General features: G+C 42.5%; 1 protein-coding gene across 1 annotated transcript in view; it reads left to right on the forward strand.

Annotated features, from left to right (window-relative positions):
• LOC141107309 (ficolin-2-like) overlaps window positions 1–21,161 on the forward strand; it is a 64,482-nt gene that overhangs the window by 29,917 nt on the left and 13,404 nt on the right. The window contains exons 2-3 of the mRNA XM_073598000.1: window positions 19,119–19,155; window positions 20,505–20,540. Of these exons, the coding sequence (XP_073454101.1) occupies window positions 19,119–19,155; window positions 20,505–20,540 (73 nt within the window). The remainder of the gene's footprint in view (window positions 1–19,118; window positions 19,156–20,504; window positions 20,541–21,161) is intronic.

The following is a 21,161-nucleotide window of genomic DNA, read 5'->3' on the forward strand; positions in this document are numbered from 1 at the left end:
GACATAAGTGAACAAATAGGAACACAATAGGGGCAGCGGGTGGTGATGAGAAAGAGTCCAAAGTAGACACAGGTGGTAATCTTAGTGTTGTCTGTAAACTGTGCACCTTTCACCAGATTCCTCCAAATAGTGCGTCACACTCTCCTCTGGGGCTTAAACTCACCAAACCACTGAATTTTTCAGGCCTCAACAGATATCCAGATACTGCCTCCAAAAAGTGTCCTCGATCTGAACTTCAAACGAAATCCTCGGGCACCAAAAATATGAGAAGAAAACTTCACATAGTCTAGTCCCGTTTTGAATTTCTTATTGAATTTCCTCTGATTGTAAAACGTGTAATTGCTAAAAACTTTCACAATCCTTGCTTCCCAATTGATCTTATAACTTGATGTCCATGTTATTATCAATTCTTACTGAGGGGCGAAAGATGATTCCGTGGTGTGCTTAGCAAAACACACCGGTCTGCACTTCTTCCGGTTTCCTCACTCAGTTCCTTACTAATAGAAAAAGGTTACCATCCAGCTAGATCATGTATGTTGCCAACATCCCTAGATTGATAGGTGAAAAAAAATACCCCCAAATAAGGTTGTGGGACTTTAACGGCAACAGCGTAATGTAAAAACAATTTTATTCCATAGAAAAATGTATATATGTATACAAAACATTAGCATAGTTAATAAACATAACACAGTGAACACAATAAAAAGCTGAAACACAGCTGTACTGATGTGCATTGTATAAAGATGCTTGTGATGTCTTCCACGAAGGCCTACGCGTTTCAGGACTGAAACTGACCGTCCCTTCGTGAAGGGCGACTCGTGGTACAAGCTCTTACCAAACATGACAGTGTTGGAGCACCCATTGCCCAAATCACGGTGGCGGATATGTCAAAACCACCCACGGATCCAAAAACCGGAGCTTGGGTGTTTGTGTGGTTGGCCCCACTCTGCCCACACTGATCCACCCCCAAAAAAGAGACACCGAATCACGGAGCCCGTCCAAGAGGGTACTGTGTCAGGAAGGCACAGACTCAAGTGGATGTCTGAGTGCTAGAAAGTATACAGTGGTGAATCTAGGGCGAGTAGAAAAAAGGGGCTATATGAAGGGAGTGTGGGGTACCAATCGAATGGTCATTGATTAGCTCGCATGAACATATTGATCTTCACACCAGCAGAGTCGGTATAAGGCTCTTTAGTTAGTGGGCGTCAGATCTTGCAGCATCTATGTCCAAAAGGGTCACCTCCATTCAGGGCAATGACATTCATTCAAAAGTTCAGCTCTATTTTCATGGAACACTGCTTTATCCTCCCACTCTCCCATAGGTTAGCTATACTGGGTGCGAATTTCACACCCATAGCTACCCCTCTTTTCTGGGTGAAGAAGTTGTTACCGAACCAAAAATAATTATGGGAGAGACAGAAGTCCAAAGTATTTCGTAAAATTTTTTTCTGTATATACGGTAGATCATCTCTTTTGCTCAAGGCCCAATTAAGGGCCAGCAGCACGTCGTCATGTTGAATCACCGTATATAAAGAAGTCACATCAGATGTGACTAAAAAGACTTCATCTCTCCCTGTCAAGACGACTTCTTGTAATAATTGTAACAGATTTTTTGTGTCTCTGAGATATGCTTTCATCTCTGTAACACTTTTCTGTAAAAATCTGTCCAACTATTGACCAAGCCTTGATGTCACAGTGGGGAGTGTGGTGCACTATTTGGAGGAATCTGGTGAAAGGTGTACAGTTTACAGACAGCACTAAGATTACCACCTGTGTCCAGTGGCGGCCTGTCCATGGGGGGCGCCCGAGTTCCGCCCCCCTCCTGTAGTCACCAAAAAAAAAAAAAATAAAACAAAAACAAAAAACAAAAAAAACTATTTTTTAAAACGGCAACTTTAAGAAAAAAAAAAGTCCTTTAACTAAGTGCACTGTGTTCAGGCGCCAGACACAGTGCACTATGGGAAGCGCCACATCAATGCAATAACGAGATTGCAGACTTGGCGCTTCATTTGCGGGCCTTTAGACCCGCCTTGCGGTGCAATACAAAGCGCTGAGTAGCTTCCGCCTGTTGAATCACTATGGGCGGAAGCATTGTTGTTTAAATCTAGAGGTTACTTCCGGGTTTCGTGGAACAGACGAAAACCGGAAGTGACATCGGCAGCTCCGTTCTTCAGCCCGAGTGGAGCTGCTGGAAGGTAGGGAGGAAGAGACTGAGAGCACGCCACGCAGCATGAGGGATTCAGTTCAAAGGCAATCACAGATCACTCGGGGGAGTCGGGGCTAATAAAGAGACCACTACCCCAGGATTTTTTATATTTATATGTAAATGTTGTGGGAGCCTCTCTTTTTTTAATGTTGTGCTTATAGTACAGTATAGCATTACTGTCTGCAGCACACTATAAGCACATTAAAAAAGAGAGGCTCCCACAACATTTGCATATAAATATAAAAAATCCTGGGGTAGTGGTGACCATTTTTTTTAACATCATATAAAGGCTCTCTGGCTGTTACCAGGAGCACATGTAACATCAGCGCGATTCCAGTGCCGGGTCCTGCATCACATAGAACTCGCAGGCAGTTCACAATGGCCTATATATATATATTTTTTTTTTGTTTTTTATATTTTTTTATATATTTTTTGTGAATTTTGATATTATTATTTTTGTATGATATACACTTAAGTGCAGCGCAATTTTTTATTTATACTTATCTGTACGGTCATGAATACGTGATCTGCGTTTGCTGCTAGGTATCTATATTTATGTTTGGTTTGCACTGGGCATTGGATTATTGTGGCTCGCAAGACGTTTTGCCTTTGTGGAGTTAGTGTGATAGGGAAATGTAGTATTTCTTGCAGCATGTCTTTTACATCTTTCCAAAGCTGTTGTATTTGAGGGCTTGACCATAGAATGTGTAGGAGTGTACCGGTTTGGCCGCATTCTCTCCAGCATATATGTGAAGTGTGTTTATGAAACTTGGCTATTCTGTGTGGTGTCAAGTACCATCTCATGAGTGTTTTTTAGGGGTAAACGAGAAGATCTGGATGTCATGAGTGTTGTCATGAGTGTGAAACGCGTCAGTGAGCCCTGTACATTCTGCTATAGTGTCCTGTATACTCTGTGATCCAGCTTTTATAATAAAGGCATTTTGTAATTCAGTCCGGTGTGCGGCATCCAGATCTTCTCGTTTACCCCTGCTCTACCTTGCATTCAGCCAGCACCTGGAACTCTCCACCTCTGAAGGATTTACACTAACTGTCCACTGTTGATCCAGACCTATCTGAGCGGTGGAGCTTTCTTTTGCTTTGATTGCACTTCTGGATTTTTGAGTGTTTTTTGTGTAAGTTCCTATAAGGAGGTGCAGGATGTAGCTTTGTAAACAGCGTTGATTGCTGTTTGCCATTGTTGGTCAGAAAATTGTAGTTGTAAGTCTTTTTCCCAATCAAGGAGGGGTCTGGATTTGTGGAACGTGTTTTTTTCCTGTAGAATTGAGTAAATGAGAGAGGTCCCGTTAGATGTGGAGTTATCAGTAAAGAAATAGTTCCATAGTTTTGTGGGTAATGATCCTTCTAGGGAGGAGTTAGCTGCAAGGCATATTTGCAGTCTATGGTAGGTAAAGAAATCTTTAGCAGGTGTATTGTGATCTTTTCGCACTTGTAAGAAAGATTTGCTAGTTATGTTGCGGAGTTCGTATGTGTAAGTCACCTGTTCTGTGATCCAGTGTGGGAAGGTTAAGTCAGGAGTAAAGTGCTTTAAGGTGTTGATAGGGATGTGAAGGGGCTTGGTCGGAAGTTGTGACCATTTGGTGCGGTGTAATGTTTTCCATGCTTTGATGGAAGCTTGGATATATGGGGAGTAGTGTTGGAGGTGATGATTACTTGTGGGTGTACTAAATAACTAGTTGATGAGATTTGTTCCTGGTGTTGCATTGTTTTCTATGTCACTCCAGAGTGTAGTGGGTTTTGTATACTGTACATCCATTCTCTCAACTGTGATAGGATAGTGGCTATGTAGTAATCTTTCATGTCAATGTAACCCATCCCTCCTTTAGATCTGTGTTTAATGAGTTTTGCATGGCTGCATTTGGATTTTTTTCCCCTTTCCAAACATATTGGCTCAGGATGGATTGGAGGGAGTTGAGGTAGGAAGATGAGAGCAGGATAGGCAGTGTGCAGAAGATGTATAGTAATCCAGGTAGCACCATCATTTTAAAGGCCGCCAGGCGGCCTGCCCACGAAGATTCGTGCTTAGAAATTTTGAAAATTTTCTTTGATCAACATTTGCTTGGCTTCTGTGTAATTATGTGCGAAGAGGCCTCTTGTGGATTTGGTAAGTGTAATTCCCAGATAGGGTATACCGTTGTCAGCCCAGGGATAAGGATAAAAATTTCTAAGGAGGTTACTGGTTATTGCATCCATTCCTAAGTTTAGAATGTAAGATTTGTGTTCGTTAACCTTATACTAAGAGACACCGCTAAATCTTTTCAATAACATGTGTACCGAAGCCAGGGAGGAATGGGGGTTTGTGATCATCATTATCACGTCATCTGCAAATAAATAATTTTTTGTTCTATAGTGCCAATTTTGAAGCCTGTTATTTTGCTGTTGTTTCGTACATGTTCTGCTAGGGGTTCCATCACTAGGTTAAAGATGATTGGTGAGCGTGGACAGCCTTGGAGGGTGCCATTTGTTATGGAAAATGGTTTAGATAGCATCTCTGATGTGTATTCCTGTGCTGAGGGGGAGGAGTACAGTGCTATTATGGCAGACAGTACGAGTCCCTGAAAACCAAATTTACTGAGAGTAGCTTTAAGATACTCCCAATAGACTCTATCGAACACCTTCTCTGCATCCAGAGATAGGAGCAGAGAAGGCGTCGACTCAGCATTGTAGATTATGTTGACAATTCTTTGTGTTGCATCAGTTGTCTGTCTCCCTTTTGTGAAGCCTAATTGGTCTTGATGGATTAGAGGGGGCATTAGATAGAATAGAGAGTAGTCTATTGGCTATTAATTTAGCATATATTTTCGTGTCTAGGTTGAGGAGAGAAATGGGTCTAAAGTTTTGTGCACATGTAGGTTCCTTACCTGGCTTCGGTAGAGTGATAATCAAAGCATTTAGCATTTCAGGAGGGAGAGAGGAGGACGAGGCAGCGTCTTTGCATACTGTGGTTAAGAAGGGTGCTAGGATTGCTCCAAATTGCTTGTAATATTCTCCCGTAAGGCCATCTGGGCCTGGAGATTTGTTAGAGGGTAGAGCTGAGATTATGTTCCTGATTTCTAGAGCAGTAAACTGGGCGTTTAATGTGGATAATTGTTCTTTGGATAATTTGGGAAGATTCATTTAGTGGAGAAACGATTTTATGTCATGTAAGGATGGTTGTTTGACAGAGGTGTCATCTTTTAAATTATAAAGTGTATTGTAGTAGTGACTAAACGCATCAGCAATGGCTTTTGGGTCTATTGCCGCGTACACACGAGCGGACTTTTCAACGGGACTGGTTCGACGGTCTATCCAACTGACTTTCTGCGGACTTCCGATGGACTTTCCGAACAAACGGACTTGCCTACACACGATCACACCAAAGTCCGACAGATTCGTACATGATGACGTACGACCGGACTAAAATAAGGAAGTTGATAGCCAATAGCTGCCCTAGCGTCGATTTTCGTCCGTCGGACTAGCATACAGATGAGCGGACTTTTTGACCAGACTCGAGTCCGTCGGAAAGATTTGAAACATGTTCCAAATCTAAAGTCCGTCAGATTTTCGACCGAAAAAGTCCGCTGCAGGTCCGATGAAGCCCACACATGGTCGAATTGTCTGCCGGACTCGGTCCGTTGGACCAGTCTGGTCGAAAAGTCCGCTCGTGTGTACGCGGCATATCAGTTTTTGTTTGGTAGCTGGATGAAATAGATTGGTAATTTTAGTTTTAGAGTAATGACCTTTTATTCTGTTAGCCATTGCCTGCCCTGCCTTATTGACAGTGGAGAAGTGTTTCGCTCTTTGATCGGACATTCCGACAACAAAATCCATTGATTTTTTCCGACGGATGTTGGGTCAAACTTGTCTTGCATACACACAGTCGCACAAAGTTGTCGGAAAATCCGATCGTTCTGAACGTGGTGACGTAAAACACTTACGTCGGGACTATAAACAGGGCAGTAGCCAATAGCTTTCATCTCTTAATTTATTCTGAGCATGCGTGGCACTTTGTGCGTCGGAATTGTCCCCACACGGTCGGAATTTATGTGAACGGATTTTGTTGTCGGAAAATTTTATAGCCTGTTCTCAAACTTTGTGTGTCGGAAATTCCGATGAAAAAAGTCCGATGGAGCCCACACACGGTCGGAATTTCCGACAACAAGCTCCGATCGCACATATTCCGTCGGAAAGTCCGACTGTGTGCACAGGGCATAAGGGAGTCTAATTTTGTTTTTGTTGCAGGATTGGGAGTAGATTGGTTTTGGATCTCCAATGTTTTGATATTGGACGTAAGTAGGTTTAGACGCTGAGATCTCCTCCTCCTCTCTCCTGCACCAATTTGTATGAGGATCCCTCTTATGAATGCCTTATGGGCATTCCAAAGGACAGTGTTGTCTCCGACAGTTCCTGTATTAGTGTCAAAGTATTCTTCCAGGCGTTCTCATCTATGGTCATGGAGACTGGCGTGTGCTCTGACCACGTAATGGTGGATATTTCTGAGGAAGATATTTTGGGTAATGTCCATTTGTCTACTAAGAAATAGTCAATTCGTGCGTAAGAATTATGGCGAGGGGAGAAGTAAGAATAGTCTCTTTCGGTGGTATGGTGACATCTCCATACATCAAATAGGTCATTGGACCTAATGAAGGATCCCATGGTTGAGGGTAATCTGTTAGAGCGGGAGAAAGAGTCGATGGAGTTATCCGGGACTATATTAAAGTCTCCACAGATGATAAGTTGACCCTGTTTGAAGCGGTTGTTTTTCTTCATTAGTTTGGATAGGAAGATGATTTGTTTTTTTGGGGGGGCATAAACTGTTACGATGGTGTATCTGTTGTTCTTCAGAGTGCAGACTAGGGCAAGATATCTGCCATCAACGTCAATGAGGCTATCGTGGAGAGTGAAGGAGCAGGTGTTTTTGATAGCTATCATGACTCCGCTCAATTTTTCCAGGCCTGAGTTTTTAAAGATGTGGGTAAAATTTTTGTTGGTACATGGAGGTTCCTCATTGGACTTAAAGTGCGTCTCTTGGATGCATTAGGACTTCGCAGTGGGAGTCTTGTGCCGTTCGCCACAGGGATGCCCTTTGGCTGGATGGTTTAGCCCTTTCACATTGAGTGATAGGAATTTGGGCATTATGGAAGTGTTGTGGTAGTAATTCAAAATAGGGTAGTAATTACAGTTCCTTGGATGAGAGGGGTGTTCAGCAGGGAAATCCGCGGTACTCGTTAGATTTGCAGTTTAGATGAGGCTGCAGTCGTAAAGGAGGTTCGGTTTCAGATGTTCCTGTGCTCACAAGGATAAGAAAAGGTAGGGATAGAAACAGTAAATGGCAGTTATCTGGTAGGAGTGTTGAGATAAGTTTCCTTTCATAGAAGTTCAGGTCTGCTGGTAAGATGGTTTCGGGTATGCCTCTTATCTTTACGTTATTGCGTCTTGATGGATCTTCGAGGTCCACCATTTTGGCCCTCATCCAGAGATGTTCTTCACGGGTATGGTTGTGTGCATCTACCAAATCATTAACAGTTTCAGCCATAGCATTCATCTGCTTTTCAATGTGGCCCACTTTTTGTCCTGTGTACATCATCTCCGCTTTAAAAGCAGTGAACATGGAGGAGATGTCATTATGGAGAGAACTGTGTAGTGATCTCAGCATCTTCTTTAACATTGTGTCTATAACCAGCTGATTAGATGTAGGGAAGGCCGCTATAGGGGAGGATGCAGGCGTCTGTGTGAGGAGATTTTCTAATGCAGGCCTTACCTCCAGGGTCTGCTCGTCTGCATCCAAGCGTATCCATGATTTGGCTGGGCTGCTGGAGGTGGAAGATGGCCCAGATGGTAGATATTGAGGAGTAATCAGCATCAGGTAAATCTGTATAGGAATCCTCTGTGTGCTGTGAGGCGCCGCGGGCGTCATCTTGGATTTATCTCCCTGAGGGAGAATGAAGAAATCTGTCAGTTTTTTTGGTTGTCTGTATTCCTTTTGTTTCCTGGACATTCCGGTCTGGTTCCCTAGGGTGTGGGGGTCAGCTGATTGCATTTTGGTGGTCCGGTGTAGTGATGTAAAGGATCGGTTCTCCGTTCGGTGCAGGAGCTGTGGAGTCAGGCTTCCATACTGTTCGGCGGTTAGCCACGCCCCCCCTGAGCTATATACTTTGTCCTGTGATGCTGAGATATATAATTTGTCCTGTGATGCTGGGACTGTATACTCTGTCCTGTGATCTGAGCTGTATACTCCTGACAGTATGGGTGGAAGCAAGTGGAATACAGGGGACGGAGTGGGTGGATTCTATAAGGGGTGTGGTTTATGAGAAGTGGGAGGGGTCAAAAACAATGGGCGGGGTCTGGCGCCCCCCATCCAAAAACTTCACCAGCCGCCACTGCCTGTGTCTACTTCGGACTCTTTCTTATTACCACCTGCTACCCCTATTGTGTTCCTCTTTGTTCACTTATGTCAATAGACATATGTTAGCCAGTCATTTTTAATATTGACAGGAGCGCTGCTTTTGATGAATTACTTGATATACTTGACTGTATTCCCTCAGGAACAGCAACAGTCAATGAAATTGGCAAGGAAATTCCCCTTTATGGAAGCTCTGGGTCCCCAGAGTATAATTTTAGCAAAATCTCTACTTATAAGAGCTCCATGCCCCCTTTCTTGAAAATACCAGCCCACCTGGCTGTTTAGTGAAATGTCCCAGGACAAGAGATTGGGTCACAGCTTTTTAGCACAGTCCCAGAAAAGCTTGCTTGATATTACATCCGGCAGCTTTAAACCTTTTTGGCCCTGGGGATGTAAAGGTACTCACACTGTCCCTGGAAATCCTGCTGCCTCAGAACAGACCACTGCTCAGGCCTCCTACTGTACAGGTCCTTCTTCACAAACCAGGGTGTCTCCCAACCAAGACCTTGGGATAGTAGCCATCCCTCTGTACGTCTTCTTTTCTCAACTCCCAGCCTGGAGGCAGAGCCCCCCTCAACCCGGGGTCCCCTCTCTGGCCACACGACACAACTTTCTCTTTCAGCTCCCAACCTGGAGGTAGAGCCCATCCTCACACGACACAGCTTCCTCACTCCATCTTCCACTTGACTCCCCTGCTGGCCAGGCTCCCCTATATTTAAGGTCTGATCCAGCCACCGTACCAGGGCATTCTGCCTGGGGATTGACCAGATTCCATCAAGTATGCAGATCAGGAGCGCCTGACCTCCACCCACTAGCATCTAGAAGCTTCTCCAAGCTTCTAGAACCAGGGAGAGGTACCCGAGGCCCACCCTGTAGAGCCCTCCAGCCTGACCTAGAGTACCTGACCCAATTACAGACTTACACAACTACCATGAGTCACAAAAACAAATTTACTTACACTAATCTAGCACTAGGGGGTGCTAGATCGGGAACACAGAAAACAACAAAAACCTGGCAGAAGTTCCAACCCTTCTCCATCACTCAAATAAAAGTGCTTTTTCTGAGGGCACATTGACTTCTTTGTGGTGCATTAAAACACATGTGGGTTAACATACGCTATGTCAAGTGTTAACATGCGGTGCATTAATGCAACCCATTGAAACAAACAGGTTAACAACACACTTTAATGTGTCAAAAATCATACTTGACTCTTTTTATGTAACACAGGTGCGTGGCCTTAGTCTAGTAGGGTGGTGGCACAAACACAGTGCCACATGTTGCATGCATTACTGCGTGTTGTGGTAATGCAAACATTATCCCAATGCATTAGGTGTAATGGGCCCTTAATGTCACCACAAGCAGTGAAGAGAAATCTCCCCAGAGGGGACACAGACAACAATTAAAGCCAGAGAGAAGTTGTAACCCTTCCCAGTCTACCCAGAGAACAATAACTGGAATTCCACTTCAACACTTCATACATCAACTTCACATCGCTGGCACGCATTGTGTTATTGTGGGAAACTGTTCGTGAAAATCTTTCTACCTAATGTGATAACATATACACAGGGGCTGACAGGTGTTGTGTGACTTTACCTGTGACTCACCTGTATGTTCTATAGAAGGCTGGGTGCTGCCTCTCCCCAGTATGCCAGCTAGGTGTTCCCATAAGAAATAAGTACTGTTGTCTTATTATCAGTGCCTGTTACTGACACCTTCCAATGTATGGAGGGAGATATTAGTGCTATCAGCAGCCACTTGTATTTGCAAACAATGAATTAGCAAACCAAACACACTTGTAAATGGGACTTTTTGCCCAGTGAGGGTTCCCTGCGATTAGCTGCAGGTAGGAAACCCAACTGAAAGCAAAGGGAGGCTGACAGCAGAATCACATGTAATTGTCCATGCAAGGATTACTAGTGGGTGATCTGCGAAGGATGCAGACTGTCCCACTGGATGCAGACAATTGCATGTAAATCGCTCATGCAGCAATTACATGTGATCAGCTACTGAAGCTAATTGATCCACGACATAGACTGTCCTCCTGGACGCAGACAATCGCATGTAAATGCTCATTAATCGATTACCTGCAGACGATCATCCCTGGACACAGACTGTCTATAGCCAGGACCAATCTTTTGCAGAAACCCTATATTACCAAAAATATTGGGACGCTTGCCTTTACATGCACATGAACTTTAATGGCATCCCAGTCTTAGTCCATTGGGTTCAATATTGAGTTGGTCCACCCTTTGCAGCTATAACAGCTTCAACTCTTAAGAGAAGGCTGTCCACAAGGTTTAGGAGTGTGTCTATGGGAACGTTTGACAGTCTCTGCTCTAATTCATCCCAAAGGTGTTCTATCGGGTTGAGGTCAGGATTCCTCCACCCCAAACTCGCTCATCCATGTCTTTATGGACCTTGCTATGTGCACTGGTCCAAATTATGTGGTGGAGGGGGGATTATGGTGTGGGGTTGTTTTTCAGGGGTTGGGCTTGGTCCCTTAGTTCCAGTGAAGGGAACTCTTAAGGCATCAGCATACCAAGACATTTTGGACAATTTCATGTTCCCAACTTTGTGAGAACAGTTTGGGGCCTCTTCCTGTTCCAACATGACTGTGCACCAGTGCATAAAGCCAGGTCCATAAAGACATAGATGAGGGAGTTTGGAGCGGAGGAACTTGACTGGCCTGCACAGAGTCCTGTCCTCAACCCAATAGAACACCTTTGGCATAAAATAGAGCAGAGACTGCGAGCCAGACCTTCTCATCCACATCAGTTCCTGACCTCACAAATGCGCTTCTGGAAGAATGGTCAAACATTCCCATAGACACACTCCTAAACCTTTTGGACACCCTTCCCAGAAGAGTTGAAGCTCTTATAGCTGCAAAGGGCGGGCCAACTCAATATTGAACCCTATGGACTAAGACTGGGATGCCATTAATGTTCATGTGTTTGTAAAGGCAGGAGTCCCCATTCCTTTCAATACAATTCATTGAGAAAAATAGGTGTTCTGTGCACGGGCCAAGCAAGCAACCTCCTGCATTCACTGTGCAGGATGGCAGCTGCTCGGCATGGGACACTGAAGGCAGCAGCAGTCACTATAGTAGTGTTGGCTACTACAGTGATTAACAGCTTCCACAGGAAACCCCACTAGTATGGAAAATGTATACTTATACATTGTACATTGCTGTTTTAAAGCCCCACTGGGGAACAAACTTTTTTAGATAAACTATCTTTGGGGTGTGCAGCTCCCTCTGTCTCTCATATATGTGTCTTTCCAGATGTATTCTCTTTTGGGTGGTTAAATACCCCTTCCCCTTCATTCTTGCATTCGCCAATTCTTTATTTTTTTAAAGGAAAAGGAAAAACAAACTTGAGGTACTCATTCCCCTTAGGGGGATTGGATTGAGATCCAATCCATCCCCTTTCCATGCATCAGGAGGAATCTAATAGACTCCTGTATGGCATGATGCTCAAATATCCCAAACGGTATTTGCGGTTAAATTTTGTTGGATTTTATGCAGAAAGATGGGGTTATGGCACTAACATACGGCTCCTGTGTACAAAAAACAATATTAACTGTTCCTTTTTGGTACATTCCATTTCTCCATGTAATCAATTCTCAAAATGCCCCCTTGGCATGATCCATGTCATCATGTTTATTGTCTGAGGGCCGTGGTGGGTTCCGACGGGTGTGGCCATGCCTGTTCACCCCCCACCGGGGGGTGAAGTTCGGCCCCTTGCGGCTTCCCGGCAGGGTGGGGGTATGTGGAGTCCTTCCGCGTGCCCCTTCTTTGCTCTAGTCGGCGCTTGTTCTCAGTGGCTGAGGTGAGCCTCACCCTGCCGGCGGCGTCCCGTGTTCCCCTCTGGACTGTTGGTGACGGAGTGCGCGTGCGTGAGGTACTCGGCACACGCACAACGTCATGACGTTACGCGCTCTGCAGCGGAGATGACAGCGGTGGTCGGGGCCTTCTGGCTTTCCGGGACGCCGAGGGAGCCAAACATGGGCCACTTTTCCGGGGCCCACACGCCATGTCCTTGGGGGAGTGGGGGAGGCTTGCACCTGCCTACAATCATCCCATTAGCCTCACTTTAGATATGTAAGAGTACTGGACGTTCAAGAATCAAACATTAATTTGATGCAGGCCAGGATGGACGGTATTGCATCCACCTTCCTTTGGCATCTGAGTCCCTATTTTTTCTTGTATAATCGCAGCTAGGTCTTCAACATCAAACAAGTTTCACAAGCTTAATACAACCTACAGTCCATACGAATCACTACTCTGTATAAGGTAAACTACATTTTTATTTGAACCACACCATTTTACCAAGCACATCACATCATCACTTTATACACGTTCACATTTGGTTGTTTTTTTTCACTTATTTCTCACTTTTTGTTTTTCATTTTTTATTGTTGTCATTTTTTTCACGTTCTGCCAGCGTTTGATTGGCAGACATCATACCTCCCATCACATGACGCACTTCCTTAGTCACTTCATTATCTCATACACAGTGCATGTTTTTTCACATACATACTTCCCATTTTTTTTTCACCTCATTTAATTATTTATAGTACTATTGAACACCACTATTTATGAATCACTATAATCTTTTCACATCCTATATTCCTACAATATTTTAACAAAATACCATTGTATTTTGACTATTCATTCATACTTTGTAATATTCATACATTGACATTTTTATTTTCCATCAGTCTCAATATATACAACTAGAAACATTTACAATGATGATCTATTAGATTGTAAGCTCTTCTGAGCAGGGCCCTCTTAATCCTCTTGTATTTTATTGTATTATAACTGTATTGTCTCCCTTTTATATTGTAAATGCTGCATAAACTGTTGACGCTATATAAATCCTGTATAATTATAATAATAATAATTTAATTACCAATGTATTAATTTACTTATGGCTAGCAATCGGTGTTTGTTGCCGGTGTGTACTCCTTTGCCCCCCCCCCCGGGGGGGCGTGTATTAGTGTGGCTCCTTGTAAGCCCCTTGGGGTTGGCTCTTCTTTCCTGGGGAGGTGGGGGCGGCCAGCTCACCTTTCGGATTCTCCAATGGCTCCAACCATCTTAGAATATGGAACACTCATTCCATCTTTTAAAGGTAAAATCCACCACCATGATCTATTTAATGTGATGAATGACGGTAAATTTTATAATTCTGAATACATTATATATATTTTCTAGATCTCAATGTGCCCCCTGAAGAGACTGTATCTAGGTCGAATTGCATCGGGGCTTGCATACTACACAACACGATGTAATGTAATGATGTACCAAATGTGTTTTTTACCGTATTATGGAATATGAATTATGTCATTGGACTAGATTTTTTATTTGTACATTCTGTATTCAATTAAATGATTTCATTGGACATTTTGTTAAATAAATTGTTTCTCCAATACCAACAAAAAAAATCTTTTTGATGTTGTACATTGCTGTTTTAAAGCCCCACTGGGGAACAAACTTTTTTAGATAAACTATCTTTGGGGTGTGCAGCTCCCTCTGTCTCTCATATATGTGTCTTTCCCATTGTACAAGAAGTGATTCTACCCAGTTTTTGCAATTCTCCTAAAAATAAGGAAGAAGAAAGATTTAGCTTTCTAGATGTTTTATTTAGAAATCACTAGAGAATTCAGGAGTTCCTTTCCGCTTTTGATTTTATTTACACTATTATCTGGGCATACCGATTTTTCAATCAGACCCCTCCTGAAAAAGTCAGAGCCCATTCTGCCAGATCATTAGCTACGTCATGGGCAGAATGAGCAGAAGCTTCATGGGAAGAAACTTCCAAGGCAGCCATTTGGTCTTCTTCTCATGCCTTCATCAGACACTATAGAGTTCAGATGCTCTCCAGCCAGGATCTTTCCTTTTGGAAGGAAAGTTTTACAGGCTGTGATCCCTCCCTAAGGTATGCAATCTTGATTATCCACTCTAAGTAAGCTGTCCTGGAAGATGAAGGACGACGTCCAGATTCCCACCCTTTCTTTGTGTCTGTTTTTGTATGGCTTGGTGGGAAGTTGCTTCACAGCCTAGGTGCTCTTAGGTTGGGAATGTCTTTTTCTCTTTCTTGCGCACATGGTGGAGGTTCTTTCTATCTTCAATACAAACTGAGGTGCAAGGGAATGGAGGGGCCTTTTAAACTCTTTCTGATTTGTGTTTCCTGTGGAGGGCGGAACCAATCATCTCTCTAAGTAAGCTGTCCTGTAAGATTCATGAAAATACCGTTACCGGTAAGTCTAACAGGGGTTATAGGCTTCCATTGCCCCAGTCCTTGATGGTGGCCATAAAAGGTACAGTTACCAGAGGAAATATTTGCCCAGACAGGAAATCTGCAAATCTCAGCAGACAGAAATCAGCAGATAGAAAAAGCATTTGACTATAGTTGCATGTATTTAGAGTTTTAGCTGGATCAGCAAATCTTATGTAGCGCTGGTAGATTTACAATCTACCGCAGATTAGGTAAATTTAGTAAATTGGGTGTTAGGAAGGTTAAAAGTTTGCCTCTGTTCCAGCTTGGCTGACGTTGTGTGTGCTTCCGTGCTGACCGGTGGGTGTCGCTGTTACCACTGGTCAGTGTTGGAAAGGCAACGTGTCGAAGTGTATAGATGCTCCTATGTCTCAGAGGCAGGCTTGGTGGAGGTGGTCCTCCGAGTTGCATTCTGGGAAGGGGGTATTTATGGGACAGACGCCATGTTTTAGGGTCGTTTTACAGCCACCTGTTGGCCCTCCTGGCCGACAGGTATGCGTTAAGGAGCTACCTTGTGGTCCTCCGATCGGGAGGCCCACGATGCTGTGGCGCAGGGGTGGGTCCAGAGGCTTGTCTGGAGCCTACCACCGCGGCCGAGGAATGGCCCTGAGCTGTCGGTCCTGTGTGATGAAGCTGGACAGCCGAGGAGATCCCAGGGGAGGACCCGTCTTGGAGAGATCATGCAACGTGCTGGTCTATAGAGGGGCCTGGTGACCCGGTTGCAGTACGTATCCAAAAGAAGTAATTATATAGCATAGTGTCGCCGGTTCGGCTTAAAGGTTCAGGCACTGTGACTGACTGTTCACTGCAGAAGATCTGATACATCCTGTGGCAGAGGATCGTGCAGATTTACCCCCCCAAGTAAGTCTGTGGCAGAGACTTTAGATTCGTGCTGCGTACTGGCTGCTAGACCGGTGAGAGAGGCCTATCCAGACAAGCAAAGAGTGTGTCCCACAAGGGGAGCGCATTCCATCCAATTATCTGAAGTCTACCGGGACATTTGTTGCTAAGATATTAGAAGAAGATATTTGAGTTTCTCCTGAAAGTTTCCTTTTCCACCTCTTTCCTGCTACTTCCTAAAGTTTGACTGTTTAATAAAGCATTGAAAACGTACTCCAGTGTTGGTGCATGTGTTGTCCAGCAGTAAGCTCAACGGAACCCCTAGACCCGGTGCCGGTGAAACAGAGGGAAGCAAAGGTAACAGACCCGCTTAAACCAGCAGCTCCACTGAGAGTTTGTTCTACAAAAGTATGTCTGCTTTAACATACGTAATCTTATCAATGTTGTTTTTGTTTAAAAAAATCCAATTTCAATGAGATCTGAAAACTTGTATTGCGCCACGGGGCAGCCATGTTTGCTCATTACTGTATATAAGCAGAACTTACTTCTAATTACTTGCTATATAGGGTTTTTGTGATTTTTGTTCTCTTAAAGCAAGTCTAAACTGAACAATAGAAAATGGTTTCCAAATCTGACCATTTTTTGCACGAATGGGTGATTTGGTCATGTTGGTGGCAAACCCCTGCTGACCATCCATCATCGCTTATATATCCCTGATGGGTAAATGTATTTATGCTGGAGATAAGGCAGCATCCCCCTCCTCCTGCCTCTCCATGGACACATGGGCTAAGCCAATGGGCTAAGGAATTTTGCCAGAGAGGGAGGACAATGATACATTTGGACCGCCCACTAAAGTTAAGGTCCATTCAGCAGAAGTTGATCAATAGATCGATTTCTGTTGAGTGGCAGTGGCAAAACATGGATTGAAATTTGGTCCCTGCTGAACTTTCAATTCATTAATGGCCAGCTCTAACTTTTTCTTCTAAAACATGCTTTTATTGCTGTATGTGTCTTTGCTGACGTTCCCAACAAAGCCTTCAACATCAGTAATACCTGATTTTGGGGGAAATTTTGCCCGTACAGATCCCCTCTGTCATCTCTTCTAGAGATAAAGTGATCCAGACTAAGTTACTATACAGAGCATACTTCACGCCACAATTACTATTTAAACTTAAGAGAGCATCCGATTCTCTATGTCCTCGATGCGGGACGGCTGAGGGCACGTTCTTCCACTTAATATGGGAGTGCGCGCCGGTACGACAGTTTTGGTCAGAGGTTACGGCCATTGTCAGCACTATAGCTAAAATACCAAATATCTGTAATCCTCTTAGATGTCTGTTGGGGTATATTGATGATGAAGAGTTATCCAAAAACGTTCAATCCTTCATACGTATAGTGATGTTTTATGCTAAAAAAACAATAACCATGCATTGGAAATCTAATGTGATCCCGACCGTGAAACTCTGGCTCACTATTGTCAACCAAGCTATACCATTATATAAGCTGACTTATGAAGCTAGAGGATGCCCCAAAAAGTTCACCAAAATCTGGAACTCATGGGTGAGTTCAGAGAGTACCATACCTCCTGCTTAATAAGAGACCACAACAATGGTATTATATTGTAAATCCCAGTACCTAACACCTGATAGCGACAATGAAGTGTATTGTGAGATGTGTTGTATGTACTACTGCATAATGTCAATCTATATACCTGTCCACTGTATTAAACCTGGAATAAAGCAATATTTGCTGTGCTTTGTACACCTGTATAACAATTATTGTTACTGTTTATAAAAACAATAAAAAAGTTTCCTTTAAAAAAAAAAAAAAAACATCAGTAATACCTGACTGGAGGTTTAATTCTTCCTAGCTATATCCAACGCTCAAATTAAAAAAAAAGATAGTTTGGTTGGTGATATGTTAATGAAATATTCAAACAAGAGGTTTTTGTATATTACAGACACATCCTTTACTCTAACCATGTTTGCAGGGACCATTGTACCCCTCTCAGTGGCCCATGGCACGTGTAGCCATGCAAATTGACCTAATTAGGGAGATAATTGTTGTATCTGGGTACCAGGAAGCACCAGGCATTGTTCATTGCATGGTTGCTCTATGGTTCCCAAGGACCCTTAGGACCCCAATGCTAGTAATTCTAGGGAAGTTCCCAATTTCCCCTGTAGAACCCTGTGGTAGCCTATTCTGAGGACAGGGTTAGCTTCTACTTAGTTTCTCACTAGAGGTCACCACTTCTTGTCCAGTTCAGAGATAAGTAGAGAGGAAGTGGTGGAGCCCAGAGAGTCAGTGGTAGTGTGTGGAGCATTGAAGTGAAGAGAAGTCTGCAAGGACTAAATTGTATATCATAGCCCTTATAAAAACCGTGGGGCCTGTTCCTTCCTAAATTGTAGAGAACCTGTAAAGGGTTTCACCCTAGTGGGTATCCAAAAACTTGGAGAACTTGGAGAGTACCCTTGAGTTGGCATTACACTGTAAAAAGCACTGTATATAACCAGCCAAGCTTTATTGAGCCATGAATTGATGGACTGTTGCAAACTATGTTGCAATAAACGGCTAAATACCATGCCCTATGGACTGTTATTTTAGCTGTAACACAAGTAAAAGAAAAGTTCCAGTTAGAGTCAGACTGAGTATCATTCATCTGGTGGTGTGTATGGTGGTCTCTACCTGGAGAAGACTATCCCTCTTTTGAAACCAATCCCTCTGTCCCTCTTTTCTCTTCAGTTGTCTGTGGATGGGGCTAGCTGTGAAGTTGTGGCTTAAAGGGAAGAGGCAAGACAGCATCTTCTTGCAATTTTCTTGTTTATGTAACAAATAGTAAGTAGTTACTAGTTAGTAGATTGCTTTTCAAAGTTGATCTTTATATCACACAGATGAATTTTATTTGTGAAGGAAGGGTCCATACATCCCTATGTATTAGTTATTAGTTTTGCAGGTCTGCCTTTAGTTTGATGCTGGCTTCTCTGTGTCTTTTCTTCCAAGAGGCCAGTTGTATTAAGGTTCCTCACATAGTGTGCCCTTAGAAAGAAGAGAGAACAGATTGGTGTGAAAGTATGCTGGCAAGGCATTATGTAGGCTCAGATGAGAAGACGTTGTCTCACCTCTCCCCTTTAAGCCACAGCTTAACGGCTCGCCCCATTAACAGACAACCGAGGAGAAAAGAAACACAGAGGGATTTGGTTCCAAAAGAGGGACAGTCCCTCCAATGAAGGTCAGTTGGGAGATATGTTAGTTAGCTTTCACCAAATTAGCCATTCCATATAAAGGGAACCCTGGATCAATATGTAACTATGATTAGTCAACCTTTCATGTAGCACTAAGGTGTAACCATGTATATGTTGTGTGATACAGATGTTAAACACACTTCTTGTTCCAGGTGGAGTCACCTTTATATGTCACATTATTGTTACTCGGTATGTATATTGTGGAATGTATGGTTATTTGATGTGGTTCTTTCACAGTTAGCTCAGATAAGGATTTTGTGGAATGAAATATTTCCCTGCTCCACCTGAGATGCCTACTGTTCCAGTTTGTACAAGGCTTATCTATGGAGAGATGGTGTGATTGAGTTAATCAATAGTCCAGTAAATGGTGGAAGTGTGTAGATAAATCTGGGTGGAGGCTTCCAAATTGTTATATAAAGAAGGTTTGCAAGTGACTCTACGTCTAGGACCATAAAGCGGAACATCGTAAGGCCATCATGTGGTCACTGGCTGTTGCTGTGACATTGGCTGTGCTCACCTTTGGCGAGGCTGCAGGTAGGTCTATGGATAATTTAGAGATGGGATAAAGCTGGACTTAAACTCCAATATATACTTTTAAAGAGCTTTTTTCTTTATCAGTGATGGAATGCAATCCTCTCTTGAACCTTTCATTAATTAAAGATCCAGTGTGATTTGTCTTAACAGGTTTTGTATTCGTAGGTTTTTAGAGGTAGTTTTCAAGCCATTCTTGCAAGAAAAAAATACCTGAAATTTAGAACCATCAAAAACGTGAAGTGGCTGTTGAAAGCCATGCTTTTTTCAAAAACTTACAAAGCAAGCAAAGAATCAGCAGAAGAGGCTATATGCTGTTCATTTATGGCATTTTATACTCCCTTATCTGTAATTGAGATGAGGTGTAGTAATGAAAAAAAAACATGCAAATTTAGAAAATAGTTTATGGAATGGGAAAATGTGCATATACAGTACAGTATAGTACTAAATTATTTTGTACATGAAAAATATGAGCGGGCCGTAGAGCAAACCTTTCATTTCTTCCCCCCCTCCCTTATTCTTTTTCGTGTCCTATTGTTATGGAAATTTCAATAAAAATTTATATTAATAATAATAATAAAAAAGATCAACATTACATTCGCTGTTCTTGATTGGTTTTAAATATTCACCAGTTTCAAACAGCAAATTATTTTCCTTGAAGGCCCATTAAACTATCCAGCTTGCTTTTCTACATTCACATTGGATGTTACCCTCATTTACATCTACTGGCATCCTCCCCTGATACCTAATGCCACAGAATGTTGGAATTCCTGCGAATAGTGGGCAAATGGCATTGACTGAGGTTGAATCCAATCCAGTGCAACGCATTTGGATTTATTTATTTTTACTTTTGATATCCAATTTTGTTATTTAAAATTTTTAATGATATTAATATTTTTTAATTTGTAATATCAATGCATACCTATTTACATACTCACATGCTTATTTATGAAAAAATAGAAATTTTATATAATTTTATTTTACATTTATATAATTTTTTTTTTTAGAATCAAGATGTTGTGACATACCTGATGAATATTATGGTAAGCTTTATTTCTATTTTAATGACTTATATATGGGCAGATAATCTATGTTTTGTCAGTAATGAGACCATACCAGGAACTCTGCAAAGAATGATATAGTTATTATGTTAAGATCTTCCCTTATCCAGTGACATCTGCAATCTTTTTACGGTTTTCTTACTTGATGGATTTGGCTAGTTTGGCTTGAGCTATATACTATACACAGGTGCCATTGAATCTGGAACATTTTATACATACAATTAATAATTTACAGATTTCAATAACAATCAGCAATCGATTACATTTAGTTTTACTGTAGGCTAAGCAAAAACAATGTTTTATTGGTTGTTATGGGGTAATGCACTTTGCTTTTCTTGCGTAAAACATGAATGTGATTATTTTTTTGGTTGGTACAATGGACAATTAAAGAGCCTGTACAGACTTGTAAGAACACAGTAGATAGGAAATATGACTTACAAACAGGTTTCTTTTGCCATACTATATGATAGTTGCTAGTTTCCCAGAAAAACGCTAATTTCAAGGCTGTGGGTATCTTGTGCCATTGGGAGAGATTCTAGTCCAAAGTCATTTACAATTTAAAGCAGTATTGAACCCAAATAAAACTAAAAAAATAATATATAC

The sequence above is a fragment of the Aquarana catesbeiana genome, linkage group LG09, assembly GCF_042186555.1.
Source record: "Aquarana catesbeiana isolate 2022-GZ linkage group LG09, ASM4218655v1, whole genome shotgun sequence".
NCBI lineage: Eukaryota > Metazoa > Chordata > Amphibia > Anura > Ranidae > Aquarana > Aquarana catesbeiana.